At 29.5% G+C, this 20,873-nt stretch overlaps 3 protein-coding genes across 9 annotated transcripts in view; all 3 read left to right on the top strand.

Moving 5' to 3' along the window:
* Positions 1 to 4,500: 4,500 nt before the first annotated feature.
* On the top strand, positions 4,501 to 8,682 carry LOC111027906 (acylamino-acid-releasing enzyme-like). The gene is made up of 13 exons (XM_022306405.1): positions 4,501 to 4,698; positions 4,794 to 5,008; positions 5,089 to 5,252; positions 5,343 to 5,491; positions 5,560 to 5,827; positions 6,251 to 6,399; positions 6,486 to 6,684; positions 6,773 to 7,024; positions 7,092 to 7,220; positions 7,310 to 7,518; positions 7,643 to 7,722; positions 8,264 to 8,479; positions 8,545 to 8,682. The coding sequence occupies exons 1-13, from the start codon at positions 4,690 to 4,692 to the stop codon at positions 8,657 to 8,659; spliced, it is 2,154 nt and encodes a 717-aa protein (XP_022162097.1). The 5' UTR covers positions 4,501 to 4,689; the 3' UTR covers positions 8,660 to 8,682.
* A 3,940-nt stretch (positions 8,683 to 12,622) lies between these two features.
* Positions 12,623 to 15,806, top strand: LOC111027903 (methionine adenosyltransferase 2 subunit beta-like). Its single transcript, XM_022306402.1, has 5 exons — positions 12,623 to 13,358; positions 13,422 to 13,609; positions 13,837 to 13,989; positions 15,195 to 15,400; positions 15,460 to 15,806. Exons 1-5 carry the CDS (start codon positions 13,255 to 13,257, stop codon positions 15,709 to 15,711), a joined length of 903 nt encoding a protein of 300 aa, XP_022162094.1. The 5' UTR covers positions 12,623 to 13,254; the 3' UTR covers positions 15,712 to 15,806.
* A 2,476-nt stretch (positions 15,807 to 18,282) lies between these two features.
* Positions 18,283 to 20,873, top strand: part of LOC111027893 — a 34,308-nt gene continuing 31,717 nt past the window's right edge. For 5 of the 7 annotated variants that reach the window (XM_022306376.1, XM_022306378.1, XM_022306379.1 and 2 more), the window contains exon 1: positions 18,284 to 18,581. The gene's annotated coding sequence lies outside the window, so the exon portion shown is untranslated. Of the gene's footprint in view, positions 18,582 to 20,873 lie in introns of all 7 variants that reach the window. The other 2 variants (XM_022306380.1, XM_022306381.1) reach the window with 2 other exon arrangements.

Here is a 20,873-nt window from a genome sequence, read left to right on the forward strand (position 1 = left end):
TGCTTATAACGTTATGTAGGCGAGATCGAATGGGCGGGAGCAAAAACTGTCGACAATTTATTGTACTGTAAGCCTACAGTTTGCGTGGCCACGAGAATTTTTTTTTTTCAATTTGCCTTCGTAATTTTTTTAATTTCTAACGATTAAGTTATATTGCCGGAATGATTACTATAATAAGTAGGTACCTACTGGCTACTAAATATTACGATACTGATACAAAAATTACATAATACGTAGGTATAATATGTTTGAATGCATATAGTGAGTATTTATTGTTAACCGTTTCGTATGTTGTATGCTACTGTTTTTTAATTTGTATTATGCCGTACTTATCAAAATAATATATTATTATGGGTGAGGGCGCGAGGCTTAGATCATATACTATGATAGTCGGTATTATAATATGCTTTTTTTGTTTGTAATTTTTTTTTTACAAAATACATTTATTTATAAATACGGGCTTGGGGGGGGGGCTAGCCCCTGGAGCCGCCACTGCCCTTTGATGCTTCGCCACAATGCCGACAATTTGTTACACGCATATGACACACGAACACTGTTACGTGTTACAAGTTCGCCGTTTTGTTACGCTAGTGTGTACGCGCTTTAAGGAGCCAGGTGTCCGCTGTGTCGATATAAGACGGCGTTTTCCGCTGCAAAACAAACGCTATAACCCTCTTAACATTATGTTGTCTTTGTCTTACAAATGTACAACTACATAGCCAAAAAACTGTTTTGAGCGGGAAAAACCATTCTGTCGGTAGTCCTAGGAGAGACACTTTATGTCATAATATTCCATATTATTATGTGATTGAAGTGAAATAAAGAGAGATACCGAAACTGTACACAATACATAGAAGATAATATTTTCTGTGTCGTAGCGTTTTTATTTGCTTGATATCATTAATAATTATAAAAAAGTTATAATACTTTTAAAAATTTGATATTTTTATGTTTTCCAAACTTGAATAACATTTGATGTATTGATGATTGGTCTTATCGAAAAAATAAAAATGCTACTACACAGTTAAAATCCACCTCTATTCATGGTGAAAATTTGGTTTCTTATATTTTTATAGTTACAATTGTAGACTTCTCGGTTCTTTTTACGCGTCTCATGCACACTTCATTCGCGCGTAGGACTGAGTTGCCCGATTGCGGCCTGAATACAGGTAGTCGTATTTTATCCCAAATTTAAGTATCCTGATTGCGGCCCATCCAAACACACATTGGTTCACAAAATACTAAAATAACTTATAATTAATAATCGGATGCAAATGATGCAATCGGGGTATTTATTTAGTTTTAATAACCACTGTAATGGTAGTTTCCTACCTAATGTGTACGGGCCGCAATTGGGATAGGTGAAAAGGTAAAAAGGTTACTTTGGGCCGCAATTGGGAGACACCCGCGTAGGGACTAAGGATACGTTGGTATAATTCCTGGCTGCAATACGATTGCGCGCGGTCCTTATCAGCGGTACCTTTTTAGGCGTACGATTGCGCGTGCTAAATTATTTTTACTTCTAAGCAACGTTGCCAAATACACAGATTATAGGTGCACGGTAAATATGAAATATTACACATTGATTTTGAAATTGGTGCTATTGAAGCAACAAAAGAAGTTTTTCCGTATGTCAAAATTAAAACTTGCCGTTTTCACTTGGGACAAGCTTGGTGGCGCAAAGTAAGTTGAATCAATATGAATATTTTTTGAAATAATTAATCAAAATCAATTTTCAGATTAATATTATTTTATTATAACGATTTTTAAAGAATATAAAGAATCTGTTTTATTTTGTGTTATGGATTTAACGAGATATAATTTAACCAAATTATTATTTGTATATAATGTGATTTTGTATCGAAATTGATGATTTTCAATCGTGTACCAATTATTGTTTTTTTTTTTTTGAATTTGTTGACCTAAAAAATTGAATTTAGAAGATATCACTGGGCTAGTCAAAAATTTGTTTTTTTTTTATAATAATTATTATTTTATATTTAAATAATAATTTGGCAACGTCGCATCCAATTTCACGCACAATCGTACGCTTTTGAATAGGCAAAAGCATGATTATTTGTTATTCCGGCACCGCGCGCAATCGTATGCCCAAAAAGGTAAAACGCGCGCAATCGTACTCCACCGTAATTTCTGGTAGGTATAAACTTCTCTATAATTTTTCAAGCAACAGTCCCCGACCTGACTCCGTGTGGCCGTGTTGTTCACCTGTTGCCATCAAAATATTCGGCAAACATCGTCTTCCCATGGGGGAGGCCTTCAAAACATTGAATGTCAAACAATTGAATGTCAAAATATTGAACGATAAAATCTTGAACATAAATATTTATGTCAACATCTTGAACATTCAAAAACTTGAACATCAAAACCTTGAACAAAAAAATAGTTTTCGTCAAACCTTTGAACGTCAAAACCTTGAACAAAAAAATAGTTTTCGTCAAACCTTTGAACGTCAAAATCTTGAACAAATAAATAGTTTCCGTCAAAACTTTGAACTTTTTATTTTGTTATTATTAAGATTATCAGCGATTGTTGGAAGGTATAAATACCTTAATACATTTAGTTTTTAACCTGTGACTTACATGAGGTGGGTTTACACAGCAAGTCGGGGGATATTTTCGATTAGCGGAGCGCAGCGACGGCGCCGAGGAGCGTAGCGACGAGTGCCGCTAGCATAGCATCACTGACACACTTCATTAAAGAATTGATATTTTAGATTGCATGTCTGAGCATTTCCCTCCTACAGTGAATTATTAATTATTGCTAGTTTTTAAAACAGTTTTTTTATAATTTTTATTGTAGTCGAGATAAATGATAAGTACCGCCGAGGGATATTGTGATGTCGAGTTGTTTTTTAATTTTTTTTAACAATTTTGATTTCAATTTTTTGAATTTTTAAACAGCAAGTACGATAATTAGAATCTTTATGCATACTTCCATCGATCATAAAAACATACAATTAAAAAAAAATCAAAATGTAGTTTTTTAATGTTTTTATCGTAGATATCACGTATTTTTGAAAAAATTACTATTTTATAGTTTTTTTGGTATAACTTCCAAAATAATGATTTGCAAGAATTTTCGAATTAGACTTTTTTGTTCAAAATTTTGAAATTCAAGGTTGTAACGTTCAAGGTTTTGAATGTTCAAGATATTGACATAAATTTATGTTCAAGATTTTGAGGTTCAACTATTATTTGACATTCAACCGTATAAATGGCGTCCCCCATGAGCTCATATTTTAACATGACAACATTTAGTAGTAGGCATGAAATCTGAATATTCGAATTATTCGGACTTAACGAATTCGGATCAACTGGATCTATGGATTTGGGTTTTTGATTTGTTCTAGGGCAAGTCAACACTAATGGTCATCTATATATATAAGAATCTAACTTGATTTTGGAGACGAAGGAAACCGATTTTGAACCCTCATTATAATAATAATAATAATAATTAACTAATTACCAATTATTTTCATATATTCACCGATAGCGATGTCTGTTTTTTTTAATTTTATAATCGTTGTATTATTTGTATAGCCAAAAAATAGTCTTATGTTTTTAAATTAAATTATAAAATAATAATTTCTTCCGGAGGAAGGTCGGGCAGCTAGTCAATTATATAATGAGTTAGTACCTAATGAGATATATTTAAATAATCGTGGAAAAAAAGCCCAGAAAAAAAATTAAATATAACTGTGAATACAGAATAACACATGTTTACTCTTCTCCTAATTAGTAATTACAGTGTGGAGTGTACCTTGTTGTATAACAAAATATAATATATTATAATGATTAATGAAAATAATGTCATAAATTATTATTATGTGTGATTTTTGTATGAGTGTAGATTTATGTAGGTATATGCGGTATATACCTAAGATGCTATGCTTATACCCCTGATGTTTTTTGACTTATAACTTATAAAGTTATAACACTGCATAATATTATGTATAGATATTAGATGAGTTCATATTTATATTTAATTGTTTTTACTATTACAAGTTGTTTTTTATACATAATTAATAGTTAAGCATAAGAGTAATGTTCACGTGTATAATAATTTATGAATTATTAATTACTAATTAGGAGTAGAGTAGGTATAGGTACATGTGTTCACATATTTTAACTTTTTTTCTTGGATTTTTTTGTGGTGTGTTTATTTTTTTGTACTTTTTTCCGTGGACTTTTTTCCGCCTACCATATTAAAAAAATTCAGTAGAACTTCAATTTTTTAGAATACCTATAAAAATGGGCCATTGAACGGTACAATTTAGTTGGATATCTGAATATTATTCAGCACAGGTGAAAACCAGAAATAGAAAATCCGGATTTTTAAAAATCCGAATATTATTCCCATTACTACGACAAAATTACATATGTCATAGGTTAATGGTTAATCTGCAATATACCGGTTTTAAAATAAATCATGTATACCCACCCAACACCCAGCCATGAACGATGAACTGCAACGTAAGAATGTCATTTTCTCATGGTAGAACGACCACTATCCTTACTAGTTACTATAGTGTCTACCTGCCTACGTAGTAGAACAGTTTATTTGAATTAATATTTTGTTTAATAAATTATAGGTACACCTATACGGCTATAAATAGCACGAGTTCAGATAGAGTTATTGGAATTATACAGGCACCTACCTATTTTTTAAATGGCTCAAGTAAGAATAAATAATACAACGAAACATATTAACGTTTATAATTTATAAACGTATCTAATATCATTCTTAATTGTGTGACATTACTGACATTCCAGTTAGAAAAAGTTGTGGCAGCATATCGAGTGACCGCACAATATCCAGGATTAATATCTGCTAGAATACTGAATTGCTCAAAAGCTTCCGTTTGTGTTCATTCTGTTTGGATACAAAAAGTTTTGGAGAGGCAAGCGGTGATCAAGTTCCGGCAAACTGTCTTTTCAGATTATAAGACTTATACCTTAACATCACCTCCGACTGATATAACAAATGAGTATAATGACCATAGTAACATTATTCATGAGTAACCATATGACAAAATAATAAAAAATAAAATAAATAATACGCATTTAGGTTGATAAGCGCTCATTCAAAATCAAGTAAGTATTTTTGTGTGATCAGAGAAGTGAAATCTGGAAATGAAATCAAACAGTACTTAGAAGTATGGGCTGATTGTTCACTGGTAAAGAATTATGACTTGAGCGCTTTAGATGTGCATGGAAAAATTTATGCTGATGGTTAGTATGAATAATTTTAACATTTACATAAGAAATTTAATAATTTACATAATTTGATGTGCCTTGTACATTCTGATTATTAATTTATAGACGAATTCAGGACCTTAGAGTGGTCTCCTGATGAAACAAAAATTGTTTACATTGCTGAAAAAAAAGTCCAAAAGTCAGAACCATTTTATAAACAAAAACCTAGAGCACCGACTTATAAAGATGGTGTGGATAATAATGAAATTGTGCTGGTATGCCTACTGATATTTTTTCCAACTGTGTGAGTTACTAATACTTTATGATAATGATGAATATGTAGGGTAAAGAATATGATTGGAGCCAAGATTGGGGTGAACAGTTGGTCGGAAAGATTACTCCAGTTTTGGTGGTATGTGACATAAAAACAGACACTATAGATGTTCTTTCAAATATTCCAAATGATGTTAATCCTGCCACTGCAGTATGGACACCTGACGGAAAAGGAGTCGTGGCAATTGGACACATAATCACTCCTCGTAAATTAGGTTTAATTTACTGTGCCAATAGTCCCAGTATTGTATTTTCTCTCACATTAGATGGCCAATATGGTTAGTATAATATTTCGGTATTTTATGTAGCATGAATTTAATCTTTAAAATTAAAATATTTATTATTATTATTGCATTTTTTTAAAAATAACATTTATAGGCCAAAAATCTTAGATCTCTTTGAAACCTCTTTACTTATGTAAAACTTCTTTTTGAGTATTGTAAAAAAGATTAGTAGGTGGAATAATAGAATGGAGATATCAAATATTACCTAGTAGTATTATGGTTAATAATGGTGTATCAAAATATTTTATTTTTAAACAGATATTCTGTTAAATTAATAGGTGTTTGTAGTGTTATTAAATACCACTTTATAGATATTTTCCCGTAAGTTAATATATATACTTTACTAATAATTATACTATTTAATTATTGTCTCTATTCTGTGATTATACCTTATATAATTATTATTTTATTACATAGATGTGTTGAGTTCCAATTCAGAACAATTATGTGTGCGGTATCCCAGGTTCAATTTGAATGGCACAAAGCTTGTGTGGTTAGAACGTTTAGCGGGTGGACCACATAGTTCATGTTATAAACTGATGTCTCTCAATTGGTCAACAAAAGAGGTTATTTTATTCACATTTTGTTTCTTAGTTGTTTGAAAATTATGCTTAACATCATGAATTAATATAATTATTTATAATAAATTTAGATTATTACGATAGTTGATTTTGACAATCAAATACTTCACAATACTGTTGATTACAATGAACAATTACCATTCTATGGCCTGTATGATCTACTATATCATATCAACATATTACCAAGAAATTGTTGGCTGAATGATGATAAAACTCTTGTATTAAGCACTCCTCAAGGTGGTTCAGTACATACATTTGCTATTGATACTGGTAATAGTTGTACTACTTAATTAGTTGTTATACAAGTTTTATGTTCGTCAAAATATTTTTGAAACTCTAATTTTTAATTATTTTTCAGAATCTAAAGATATCCGTTATCTTCCAATCACCAAACCTTTTCATGAAAGTGTTAATGTAATAGATGTCTGCAACAATGTTTTAGTATGTTATAAATCATCGCTTAATAAGCCCGGCCAATTATTTGCCATCAAAATACCTTCTACGTTCGAAGCATACAATTTTAATAATATTTCCATTCACGAAATTTCGCCATCTCATAGTCTTCCTAATAGTGAAAACTTTGTCGTTGAGCATGGTTATACTCTTTATAGTAAGATTCAAATAATTAAATTAATTACTGAGATCTGTAATAAATATTTGATTATATGTACTTATAGATAAACCTACTACAATTTTCTATGGCCCAAAAAATAATAATTGTCCTTTGATTGTATTGCCTCACGGAGGTCCTCATTTGTCATCTTTAGACTTTTTTAGAGCAGATATTGCATTCTTTGTTCAGACAGGTAATGACAAGTTTTAATAATATTTTAATTACAGTTTTTTTTAGTTTTTTATTTTTATTTTAGTTTTGTTATTATTGACGTGTTACTAGGTTTTGCTGTGTTGCTTATTAATTACCGAGGATCCACAGGTCTTGGTAAAGATTATCTTGAATCATTAATTGGCAATATAGGTGATTTTGATGTCAAGGATATTTATAATGCAATCCAGTCTAATCCTTTGTGGTCCAATAGACAATTGGTGTTATTTGGTGGTTCACATGGTGGGTTTTTGGTTACACATTTAAGTGGACAGTATCCTGTAAGTACTGTTTTGTACATTACTTAACCTTTATATTAATGCACCCTGATACAAAATTAACGTTTTACATGCATAGTAAACGTTTTTCAGTTGTACTTTAATTTATTGAATATTTTAATTGCAGTCAATGTTTAAAGCAGTGTGTGCACAGAATCCTGTTACTGATTTGATTACTTTCTTTGGATCATCTGATATTCCTGACTGGTATGTTGTATACTTGTATTGCTGTGTTTATTGCAGACTTATTTCATGCTAGATGTTTTACTTTAGATTTAATTTAAGAGTGTATCCAGGGCCGTATTCACAATTTTTGGCCCTATAATTTTACATCCCCCCCCAAACTAAAAATAGATCCACTTTTTTGATTTTTCTTAACACATTTTTAGTTATAATTCTTTGTGGTTAAGTCATGGTTGTCTATCTACAACCGTGGTTATGTTAAAATAATATTGATTATATTCTATGCTAGGCACTAGCACTTATCCGTTATCGTTGCACTGTTAAGTTCACAAGGGTCGAGTCATAGTACAAATTTTTTCCAAAAAAAAAAGTATCTATTGATACAATACTAGGTACATAGAGCTCCCGCGGGGGACCCAGCCGCCCCCTAAATAGATAAATATTTGGCCGCCGGGGACAAATGTCCCCATTGCTCCCTCCTAAATACGGCCCTGAGTGTATAATAAAGTATAGGTAGCGACTCTAAACTTAACAAAGATTTATATTCCTTTTTACTCGTTTGCAGGGCCATTACAGAAGCGGGTTATAATTTCTCTGATGTAGATAGTTTGGCAAATTCTAAAGATGTCTTAATGAAATTAGCAGATTGTTCACCGTGTAAAAACGTTCATAAAGTTCAAGCGCCTACACTTTTATTACTCGGTGAAAAAGATGTACGTCTTCTCCCATGCGTGGGCTTGGCATATTACCATCTTCTTAAGAAGCATGGTGTCACAGCTAGGTAAATTTACTTTACTAATTGGTAGTTATTACTGTAGTTAAACTTGTTGTAATTTTTTATTGCAGAGTGTTGATGTATGATGATTGTCATCCATTAAGTACTGTTGCTGCTGATATGGATAGTTTTATAAATGCAGCGCTGTGGTTTATCAAGCATTTATGTAATGATTTTGAAAAATAAATAATTGCTTATCAACTGCGAAATGTTGGATATTATTGTATTTCATAAGTTCATAGGTACTTAATTTAAGTAAACACCAAAGATAATAAAGAATGAATAGGCCACAGACTATATTTTCATATATCCTGTAGATTGTGGTAGTGCGTTCATTAGTTTTTAGCAAAACCACGAACTAAAATATTGTGGACCTGGAAACGATATTTGTATTGGTAATATTTATATTTATTACATATATAGGTTAGGTTATACGATAAACAAATGAATGAATGGAGAAAACTTCATAACGTGGAACTCCAAGGACTTTTCCAGAGGCCGAATATAGTTAGAGAGATCGCCAAGCGGAAACTAAGTTGGGCAGGACATGCTTGTCGCAAACAGGGTACTTTAGTAAAATGGGTGATCGAAGAAGAGCCTTATGGAAAAAGACCACTAGGTAGACCTAAGTTAAGATTGGAAGATGGTGTGAAGGGAGAAGTGGAAAAGATAGAGTATGGTGTCAAATGGAGAGAAGTAGCGGAGGACAGGGATAGGTGGCAAAGTTTAATGTTTACAGGATGGTCTCAAGGGCCGTAACTAAAGAAGAAGAAGAATAGATTAGGTTGATTAATATAAATTATATATTTATATCTAATATCTATGTATATTTAATTTGGTATTGGGAGGTTATAGTGCTGTCTAGATAACTTTTCTTACCCTGGCGCCTAATGCCATAGTCATGTACATACATTTGATCTTTTATCTGTGGTAAAAATATCTGCATAAACGTAAATAGATTTAGCAAATCCCTTCGAGGGGCTTCCTCGTGCATCTTTTTAAGAGGCAATATTTAGGCAATAAGCAATTTCGTTACCACCGCCCATGGCATTAGTGTTAGTAGTCAATGATAATTAGTGTGAGTGTGATTGTATACGGATACAGAGCTATCTATACCTATCTACACAGTACACACGCACTGGACGCACACACATGTCAACCGCACCGCCGACCAAAAATAAAAAGCGTGATTTTTTGCACAAAACACGCTTTACAGGAAAAATTAGGACGTATTGTAGATTTGTAGAGTGGTCAGATTTGATAATTTTTTTTTGTTAGTTAGAGGATAATTTTCTACAGGACGTATTGAACATTGATTTTCAAATTTGTAGCTTAAATCGAACATAATAAAAATAACAAAAGCTTGAGGAAATGTAGTGTATACACAATACATTGTTTAGAAATATGATTTCGAAAATCCAAGACTAATGCGCCCTGTGAGAAGTGTTTCTAGATAAAAATTCTTTGATAAACTTATTACTTACGAGTATATTAAAAATTTTCATACCTGACTGTTTATTTATCTTTCATAAACGGGTTCAAATTTGGAATAAATAAATTTATATATATATATATATATGTGGATCAAGGTTCCATTTTTTCTACTCTATCATACCAGTAACAGTCCTATACTTAGGATTAATATGTGGATTTGTAAGTTCTATTGATATTATTCCATGCTCATGTATGCCTAATAAGAATATAAATTGACTTTAAGGTATCATTTTTTATAGGTAGAATCCTTAAGTAAAAATTAGTTACTTAAATTACCTACTTATAGGAAATACAGTTCTAAAATTGTTATTGTAATAACTGTAAAAAGTAATACTTAACCGAGACCACTGTTAAAATATTCTTTAGGATGGTCATCAATAAATTAGATATCTATTTTACAATATTACTCAAAACAACTGTAAGTATACTTAAATAATACCTTTATAAGATATAATACTTAAAATCTATATCAATTGCAAATTATTTTAAGGTAGAAATTCATAACAATTTTTCTTTTCATACCTAAGATTTGAAAATTTAATACAAAATTCCTTATAAGTGTAGATACCTTTATTAAAAAAAAATTCTACGAGAAAAATTTTATAAATTAAATTTTTATGACGGTTTGAAGTTGAAATTTTTACAACATTAGATGTTCACTAAATTTCTCATACAGCGGTTTTCTTATTATGATGTAATTCAAAAACGAATAACTGTAGATACTTGAAATTTATACCATATGTTTATATTATCAATTCATGCAATTTTCAAAATATTTTGACTCGTTTTGAGCTGTTTACGGACATTTTCAATTTTCAGTTTTTTTTTCTCAAATGTCAATAAAATTTTATTTGTTGAGTCAATAAGCGTGAAAAGTTTATACTAGGCTCCTGATATATTGTTACAATAGCAGTTGAAAAATATTTTAAATACATGGGCACAAATTTTTTTTATATGTATTTAAAGTTCAAATTTTGACAAAATTCATACCATTCAACATTTTAAAATAATTTTATAGTAACACTTTAAGATTTTTTCAACTTTTATAGCTAAAGGTTGAAAATTTAAAAACAAAGTTATTCTGTAACTAAAAAATCTAAAAATATAATGGCACAGTTTTTTTGTGTTCAAATTTGGATGAAATTATATATTATTATATTTTACACCGACAATGACTTTTCAAATGTATTTTTTTTTAATGCATTTAATCTACTGCATAGTTCTATAATTGTTTACCAGTGAAATAAATTATTTTAATCACAACAATATCATGAAATATACTAAATTACTAAGTAATATTACAGACTAGCAGACCGTCTTCGCTCAGAATATTTTTTCGTATTCAATGATTTTATATCATCGAGTTCAAATTTAACACCATGTCACCATCTATTACAGTGACCCACTTGTTACTTACTGTACAACAGAACGACATACACCTAATGCTTTTGATATATTTAATTCTTTTTTTAACATACAATATTAAGCCGACGACAAATAGTTTCAAAGTAAATGTACAATAATCGCACTTAGTGAGATTTTCTTGAGCTAATTGAGAATTGAGATGATTTAATATTTATTATTTTGTACACACAATCATAATTAAAATTAAATCAATCCTTCCTAAAAATCTGAGTAAGATAATTTTTAGTTCTGATTTTTCCAAAAATGTCTACGTACTATGCTGTTCCAATAATAATATTTTTTATATTCATACATCATAGACCTGTCATACAGAGGCGGATTTATCTTTTTTACGGCTATAGGCACCAAAAATTTGCCGCTCCTATAATAGGTGAAAAAGTTACAATACCCCTCCAAAATACCTACTCTAAATATTTAATATATAGACAATAGTAGTGGACATCCATTTTAATTTTTAGACTATTTTTTTCGCCTGAAGTTATTTACGACACGCGACTCAATGTTTCAAACACAGATTGCGAAATAATATAATAATTTAATAACCAAATTTTTGATTATTATTATCATTATTCGTTACAGTTCTGAGTTCATATGATTGTCATATGTCGAATTAGTAATATAGTGTGGCAGTGTGAGTATTTATTTTTATCGAAATTACGACGACGCGCGACGTCGATCCCCGATAAGAATAATAAAACCATTGTTGCTTTATATATTTTTATGACCCATGCGGGCTCTGGGTGGACTATACCAACGTGTTAAAATATATAGTATTATCAAAAACTGTTTTCTATATAATTGTTTACTATAATATTTATAGGTAATGACTATAAATTATAATGAACCAAAATAGATTGGTATACTGAATATCATATACGATGTACTATATGTTTGATGTTTTTTAATAAAACACTACAAAATTTGCCGCCCCCCAAATTTTGCCGCCCTAGGCAGCTGCCTACAATGCCTAATGGGAAATCCGCCTCTGCCTGTCAAGATTGTTTTTATAGGTAATACATTTAGACAAACAATTATATCTATAAAGAGTATTTGCTTGGACGTTTCAATTAAATGAAAACAGAAATATTTTTACCTGCAAATGTTTATAATGTTAATGTTTTAATTTAATAATGAAAAAATAATTTTCAAGAAAATTTTGAATGGAATCTAGATGTCTGTGGTATCAGGATAATGATAACGCACGTGCGATTATCTTTGCACCGAGTGGAAGAAACTGGTGTAGTGCAGTGAGATGAAACATGAAAAGGATGGATTACTTCGTACTTGGTGCGCACTTATAGGTACTCCGGTTGGAACCTACTAACATACACCGGTGCAGTGAGATGGAAAACGTTATTAGAGATTAACACTTTACACCTTATCAATTCACCTAGATTTTTGCCTTACAGAAATACATACAGAATAGATTAAAAAATCGAAAACACAAGCGAAGTCGTGGGACCCTGGTACATTCATCTAGTGAGTGGTGGTCATAATGTATTAATAATAATATTATACTTTAAATTGGCCTCACGTCTAACGTCTTATATATACGATAGTAAATTAATAATTATAAATATTGACCTATGACGACGTCCACGGTCGCCACTCGCTGGTCAATGTCGAACAAAAATATTAGCGTTTACATGTTTCTCCGCCTTCCCACACACTCCCCGTCACCCGGAACCCCGCCATCAAACACTCGAAGACTGGCACGAAGTTGGACGTCAATAATACCATTATACCTAAACATGTATTGTATTATATTGTAATCAGTATCGAAAAGTACGTGTTTTGTTTTTTTTCGAGTGATCTCCGCATTTCCACAAGTCTGTTTTAAGACTTCAAACGCTTCATTGACGATGAAACTCTTTTTAACCGGTGCGTCGGGCCTGTTGGGCAGGTCTATATACGAACGTTTTCTGAATGAACCGGATTGGACTGTGTGCGGGATCTCGTTCAAAAGGCAAGTATAATATACGTGTGACATGACAGTCGAATGAGTGATTAGAATTTGACATATTTCCAGGACGAGTCCGGGGTTGACAAAATTGAACCTGCTCGATAAAGACGCAGTTACTAATCTCCTTAATACGGTTTGTCCTGATGTTATTGTTCACTGTGCTGCTGAACGGTTTCCAGATAAAGTAGAAAGTGATCCTCAGGCTGCTTATGATCTGAATGTTGGAGTATCAGCTCATTTAGCTGATGTAGCAAGTAAATGTTCTACTTTACATCTAGTTATAACTGATATATAAATTATAAACAACCATCAATTAAACAACCTCTAAAAGATATGTAAATAAAATTATGCAAATCATTAACTCCCCAACATTAATATTAAAGGCACCATTATACAATATGACAAATTGCATTCACCTGTAAACAATAATTGTATAAAAATTAAATTTCATTTGTGATAAATAATTTATTTTTTCTCTTAGATCAACTCAATGTGCCATTGTTGTATATCAGTACAGATTATGTGTTTAATGGAGATGAAAGTCCTTACAAAGAAACTGACGAACCTTCGCCCATAAATGAATATGGAAGGTTGAAGTTGCTTGGTGAAAAAGCAGTTCTGGCTGCTAATCGAAGTATGACTTATTCATAGTGTTGGGCATGGGATAATTAAATAGTTATCTAAAAAAGTTAATATAGGTATACATTTCAATATAATTATCTAAATGGACTAAATGGATAAATAAATTTAAACAAAATTATTTAGATAATACTTAATACTTTATAAAATAAGTATAGGTAGCTTATTATACACAATTTATAATGATGTATTACAATTTAAATGGTGTATTCATTTATATTTTGCTACATTATTCATACAATATTATTGAAGTGTATTATAAAGTAATTATATATTGTAATTATAATACACTTACATTATGATATGTACATTGGATAATTATTAAATTTAAAAGAATACACATTGAAGTAATAATACTTTATTATATAAATATAATACAATACTTTATAAGTAAATATCTCGGTAAATATTCAATAATATTTTATTATTACTTTGTCAAACTGGAGCATAATAATTTTTCAAATGGATTGCCGTGTAAAACATTTCTACAAGGCGTAAGAATTTGACTGGCTGCACCAAACAATCTCTGAACTGGGGCTGAGGAAGGTAGATTAATATTGTGTCTTAGAAAAAAATTTGTTTCAACATGTGGTATTGATTTAATAATTTAGAGTTTTTGAGTCTTTTAGAATAGCTTGTAGCGCTTAAACATTAATTGTTATGTCGATATCAATATCTGATAATCGAGATGATGCATGATGCTTTTAAAAAAGTTATAACTTTCTTCAGTATTATTATTGAAGCCACAAAGTTACATTCTGTCAGAAATAAATAATAATGATTATATTTGTATGAATATAGAGAATATAGTAAAGCATTATCTTTATGACTTTATCTATATACAATAATATGTAGATCACTATAGTTATACATATCATATAACTATTATAATAATAATAATTATTATTATAACTAATATTTCATGACGAAGTATCTCTCTTCAAAGAAGTCTTTTCATTATTTTAATTTCATGTTATTATTTTTATTATTTTAATAATCAAGCTTGTTCAGCTCTGTAACAGATGGTCTTATAAGAATTTTTTTAATCAAAATAGATATGATAAATTAATTTTTTTTAAATTATCTAGATGAGATAAAATATAAGAAAAAAGTATCTAGATAATGCCAAACACTGCTTATGTAGGGTATTAATATTTTTATTTGGAAATCAAACTAGTTATTAAAAAAAATTATTTACAGATAATATCATTCTCCGTATTCCAGTACTATATGGACCTGTTGAAAGTTTAGAAGAAAGTGCAATTACTTATTTGTTCATGGGATTGAAAAAGTGTCAAAACAATAATGAAGTATTTAAGGTCTCTAACTATGAACTTCGAAATCCATCAAGTGTTCATGATATAGCACACATTGTGTTTAATTTACTGGCAAAAAAAATTGCATCTGTAAGTTAAATTCTCTTTATCAGAATATGTTTACTTATTGTAAAATTATGATTTTTCAGAGTAATGACATCAGTGGTATTTATCAATGGTGTGGAAAAGAGATGTATACAAAGTATGATATGGTGGGTAAAATGGCTAAGATTTTTAACATTAGTATGAAGCAAGTAGTACCAGTAAATGGACAAGGTGGAGTGAAACGTCCATTTAATACTTTATTAGATGTTTCACGCATTAATCAATTAGGAATTGGAACACATACTAATTTTGAAGATGGAATAAAAACTGCATTAGCCAGTTGGATTGTTAAGTAGTTGTTTTTAAGTGAAAAAATGTTCATATATTTTGTTCATGTTATAATAAAATGCATTTAATTTGTATACAAATATATAAACTACTTAATTTATCATTACCAATTTTATTTTTTTTTCATTGTTAGTTATAAATAAAGAATATATTTTTAAAGTTATCATTGACAATTCACAACATAAGTTGTTAAATATAATATTATGTAGTATAAAGGAGAAAAGTATTCAGCAACGCTACATACTACTTTTAGAGTCATTAGTACTCATTAGTCATTACTATGTACATTTGATTATGTTATACTAGTTTTTAATTTTTACTATAAATCCCATAGTAGAATAATAGTTGTCGATTGATGTGGTAAAAAACTTGCCATCTAAAATGCAAATATCAGCTCTTGGTAACATAAACATGTAGGACATTAATAATAAATACAATTATTTTTACTCTACTTTTTCTAACTAATTCTACCTATTTTAGAAGAATCAAATTTTGCTCCCGATAAAATTTTTCTTATTTTTTTTTGTTTAGTCAAGAATTTATTATTTTGAACCAATTGTAACTTGTTAAATTTGAAGTCAATGATATAAAATCATTGTATATGAAAAAAACAATCCTGAATCTAGAATGTCAGCCAATATAATACTAAATACAGTGAAACCTCTGAATAGCGGACACTCTTGGTCACCAACATTTTGTCCGTTATTCGGAGGTGTCCGTTATTCAGAGGGGATACATTTTTGAAATTTATTTGTATAATAATGTACTATGTATGTAAATATACATATATGTAATGTTTTTACTTATTATTTATTGTAAGTTATTACATTTTTATATTTTTACGAATTACATATTATTATTTAAAGTATATTTTTACAATCAAAATCAAAAATTATTATTTAAAGTATATTTTTACAATCAAAATCAAAAATTATTATTTAAAGTATATTTTTACAATCAAAATCAAAAATTATTATTTAATATTTATCATTACATTTTTATATTTTTACAAATTACGTATTATTATTTATAGTATATTATTACAATTAAAATTAAAATTATACAAAATACATATTTTAACATATTTTTAAATTATTTTTGTTTGAAAAAATCGGTGAGCTTTGTCTTTTAAATTGTTGGATTATGCCCTGGTCCAAAGGTTGGCAGTGAGACGTCATATTTGGGGGAAAAAAGACTAGCTCGACATTTTTCAGTTTAAGATGGGGATGAGGAGCTGCATTGTCGACAAAAAGTAGTACTTTTCTTTGACTTTTAAAACGTAATACAGATAGGCATATTACAGATTATATTTTCAAATAATGATTAGGGATTTACCATTATTTTAAAAATTCCCTAATAAAATAATGTCCGTTATTCGGAGAGTCCGCTATTCGGAGGTTTTCCTATTGAAAAGTAGTGAAAATGTCCCCGTTCCCCAAAAAACGTCCGCTATTGGGAGGTGTCCGTTAGTGGAGGTTTCACTGTATATTTTATGATATTATTGTGATTTAAGTAATTTATTTTACAATTAGTACCTACCTACTACAATCGATAAAATTCATTTTAAAATTATATCTTATAAGAAAGTACCCATAGGTACCTAAATAAAAATTGGAATTCAGTTAAGTCTATCAAAATAATACTAATCATATACAAATACTTTCATTATTAAGCAACTGATTTCTTGTGTGAAGGTAGTTTTCTAGTTTTTATGGGTTTTGGTTGTAAATAAGATGGAAAGCCTTTAAAAATAGAAGGCACAGAATCAACTTTTAATAATGATGTTCAGAATCTTCTTTGGTAAAATGTTCACTATAAATTCTACTCCACTCTGTAGGCTTGAAGTTCTTTCTTATTAAAGCATTTACCCATTGTTTTAGTAAAATACTGTTCTTTAAGGGAAAACTGTAAATAAAACTTGTGTTAACAACACAATTTATAAAACACATACTCTTAATAAGCACAAAATCTTGATATTTTAAAAAGTTAATAAAATACTCTCTTGAAAAAACTTAATGATTGGTCCTTTTTATATCTATTAGAACAACCATAGGCCGAAGGCCGAACTAGAGACAACCATAATGATGGAAAAATTATGAATACACTTTAAATAATTCATTGTGTAATATTGAGCAGGAACAAATTCTTTAGTATTATAATATTAAATATAGAAGTCTGTGATATCTATTCTGTATATTATGTATAGTTGGCCATGATTCTCCATCAGCTGCAAGCTGCAGCTATCAGTGTATTTAATGGTATAAATAGAATTTGAACACAATAAATATTGTATTGGCGAATCGCGAATGACGATGACGATGGCAAATGACAGTTTATCCAAAACAATGAAAAAAATATAAATTTTTGAATTATTAACATGAAGAATATAATTAAAAATGTTGGTAAAAAAAAGCAAATCGTCCATCAGTGGTGTAGACTTTTTAAATTGTTGTCTCATTGTATTCGCATGGTCAAAAACAAATTAAATAATTTCTAAATAACATTGATTTTAAATTTAGTTATCGCATAGGGCGTCTGTTTTCGCAATTTGTAGGTTATAGTTCGTTTCTTAAAATTAATATTCGACCATAACCCAAAATTATCTATTTTTGAACATACTTTTTGTGGATAACTGCCGGACTGCCGTGTTTTCAGATTTTAGCGTGACTTTTACTCTTGTTTGTTGTTAATTTACCACTACAAATATACAGGTATTTGCCGAGTTAATTAGCCTAACATTCACAAATCGCAAATATTTTCTCAGATATTTGATCGGTACGAAGTGTGTTGTGATTGTTTGAATAGGTACTCAAGGTATTACCTGTGTGATTGTATTCGTATCTCGAATACTATATCCTGTTGGGGTTGTTTCTTTCAAGTAAGTATTTGTTTATTTATTATTACCTAACTCTGTGTTCAGTTACGAGATTTCCTGTAGTTTTTTTATTCAATATCCTGTTAATATTTATATTTTTGTTAAAGAAGCTATTATTTGCTAGGCTTCTAACTGTTTAATATTTTACAATGTGTCCCGTGAAAAAGTTAAAGATCGGCGTCATGATAGCATACCTTGAGTTGTGAAAAAAATCCCCTTAAACTGTGGTTCTAACTTTTTAAATTGTTTAATTATGGGCAATTCGACTTTTTTTTAAAATCAAAACTGAAAATACCTCAAATCTGCTGATGTGTTTTCAAAACTTTTTAACTTTCAATCACAATATTTTTGTTTTCAAAGCTATTTTATTGTGCTATGCTGATCAATTAATACACAATCAAACCAGAAATGTACAAATCATATTTATTAAATTGAAATGAGGAAAAAAGTTTGCAAAAATTAGCATCATCTAAGCTCATTGTCCATTATTGTCCAATGTCAATGGACAATAATTACAATCACGAAAGTCGTGTTATGATGAGCAACGGTATCACTCGGAAATTATGAAAGATATGAAAACAAAATTTTGTTCTAGGTATTCTGTAGAATTTTCAAAAATTCTAATTGTTGATTACTTTTTGGTTAAATTGTGTAAGGGTGCGGATAGAAAAATTATGGTTAAAAGTTAAAAAGTTTTGAAAATACATAAACAAATGTGTGGTAGGTTTTGTTCAAAAAAAAGTTGAATTGCCCGCTATTAAAAGTCATCCTTCAAAGAGGTATTTTCGGTAATCGTAATAAAATTCCACAGACTACAATATTACTCACTAACACATGCAAATTATTGACCAAATATTTTTTTAAACTCTAATTAATGTAATTACCAACATTATTAATATTTAATTACAAATATATACTTATAATGTACCTAGTAATATATCCTTAAAATGGAGAAAATGTCCAATTTCTATTGCTACCTAATGTTTGAACATTTAAAATATTACCTACGTTTCTTGTAATATTTTGATTATAATGTGAATAAAATATTTTTTAGGGAGCGTTTTTACAAGTTTTATTTTATATAGATGAATTATTTAAAATATTATAAAATAAAATAAATTATCAAACAATAGTTACCTACACACTACAGTACTATACCATACACTACAATAGGTAACATTTTAAGTTCTTAATTCTTATATCGTATATAATATATTAATACTTCCAAAATGTTATAGAAAATAGTCTATCGTAAGAAAAAAAATTATTTCAGTTATTTAATTTTACAGAATTATACATAATATCACAGTATTATAAAACACAATATTATTAGTATAAAGTATATATTTGTAATTAAATATTTAGTAAAAGGTATTTGATTAGTAATAACACCAATTAGCATCTAAAAACATATTTGTTTAATAATTTACATGTTTTTTTGAGCAAGGCCATAACTAGAAATTAATTTCGGAGGGAGGGGGGTTAAAAGCTAAAATGTATTCTAATTTTATTATGATCTTTGAATTCCGTCGTGGTTTTCAACCCACCAAGTATCATTGATGTCAGTTTAGTCCACTTAGTATTAGGTACAATGATTTTTATTTTAGTTCTTAATATATTAATATATAGTTATTTTACTACCACATAATGTGACACGAAAACATTTCAGGGGGGGGGGGGTGTTGACCCCCCCAAATACGGCCTTGTTCTTGAGTAATATTGAAGCCTAGGAATTTTTTTTTCTAGGGTTGGGGATTTTTTTCCAGGGTTGTTTGCCGGGGGTTTTTTTCCAAGGATTTATTTTTTGCAATCCGGTTTTTTCATAACTTAAGCCTTAAGGTATACTACTATATACTATCATATGTTGCTAGCCAGTCACTTCTTCAATGGAAATATTGTATAGCATTTGGGATGTCCCAACAATTCTAAAACTTTGTACCCAAGCACTATTAAATAGTACAATTTTACATTTTACTGTATGCATTGACGTATACATTATTAGCAATTGCTAATTCCAACCTATGCTTACTGTTCTTTTTTGCAAATATTTTTACAAATTTTATTTTTTACTTCACTTTACTCAAATTGTATTCTATGTTGATTACTTTTAAAAGTGTAAAAATATAAAATTAATTATCTAGTCATAAATTGTTGCTATCTAATTTTTAGGAGCCATTTTACATTTTTTCATTACTTCCCTACCTATATTAGAAGTTAATGCTATTTAGGTAAACACATTATATTATGTGAGTAAACATAATATTTTATTTACATACCTAATCATTTGTTAATGAA

Source organism: Myzus persicae, unplaced genomic scaffold (genome assembly GCF_001856785.1).
Source record: "Myzus persicae strain clone G006 unplaced genomic scaffold, MPER_G0061.0, whole genome shotgun sequence".
Taxonomy (NCBI): Eukaryota; Metazoa; Arthropoda; class Insecta; order Hemiptera; family Aphididae; genus Myzus; species Myzus persicae.

Coding starts and splice junctions, on each gene's coding strand:
- LOC111027906 (XM_022306405.1), top strand. Junction 5,009..5,088: donor CCGACTGATATAACAAATGA/GTATAATGACCA, acceptor ATACGCATTTAG/GTTGATAAGCGCTCATTCAA. Junction 7,519..7,642: donor ATTTAAGTGGACAGTATCCT/GTAAGTACTGTT, acceptor TTTTAATTGCAG/TCAATGTTTAAAGCAGTGTG.
- LOC111027903 (XM_022306402.1), top strand. CDS start 13,255: ATGAAACTCTTTTTAACCGGTGCGTCGGGCCTGTTGGGCAGGTCTATA. Junction 13,610..13,836: donor TCATTTAGCTGATGTAGCAA/GTAAATGTTCTA, acceptor TTTTTCTCTTAG/ATCAACTCAATGTGCCATTG. Junction 13,990..15,194: donor AGTTCTGGCTGCTAATCGAA/GTATGACTTATT, acceptor AATTATTTACAG/ATAATATCATTCTCCGTATT.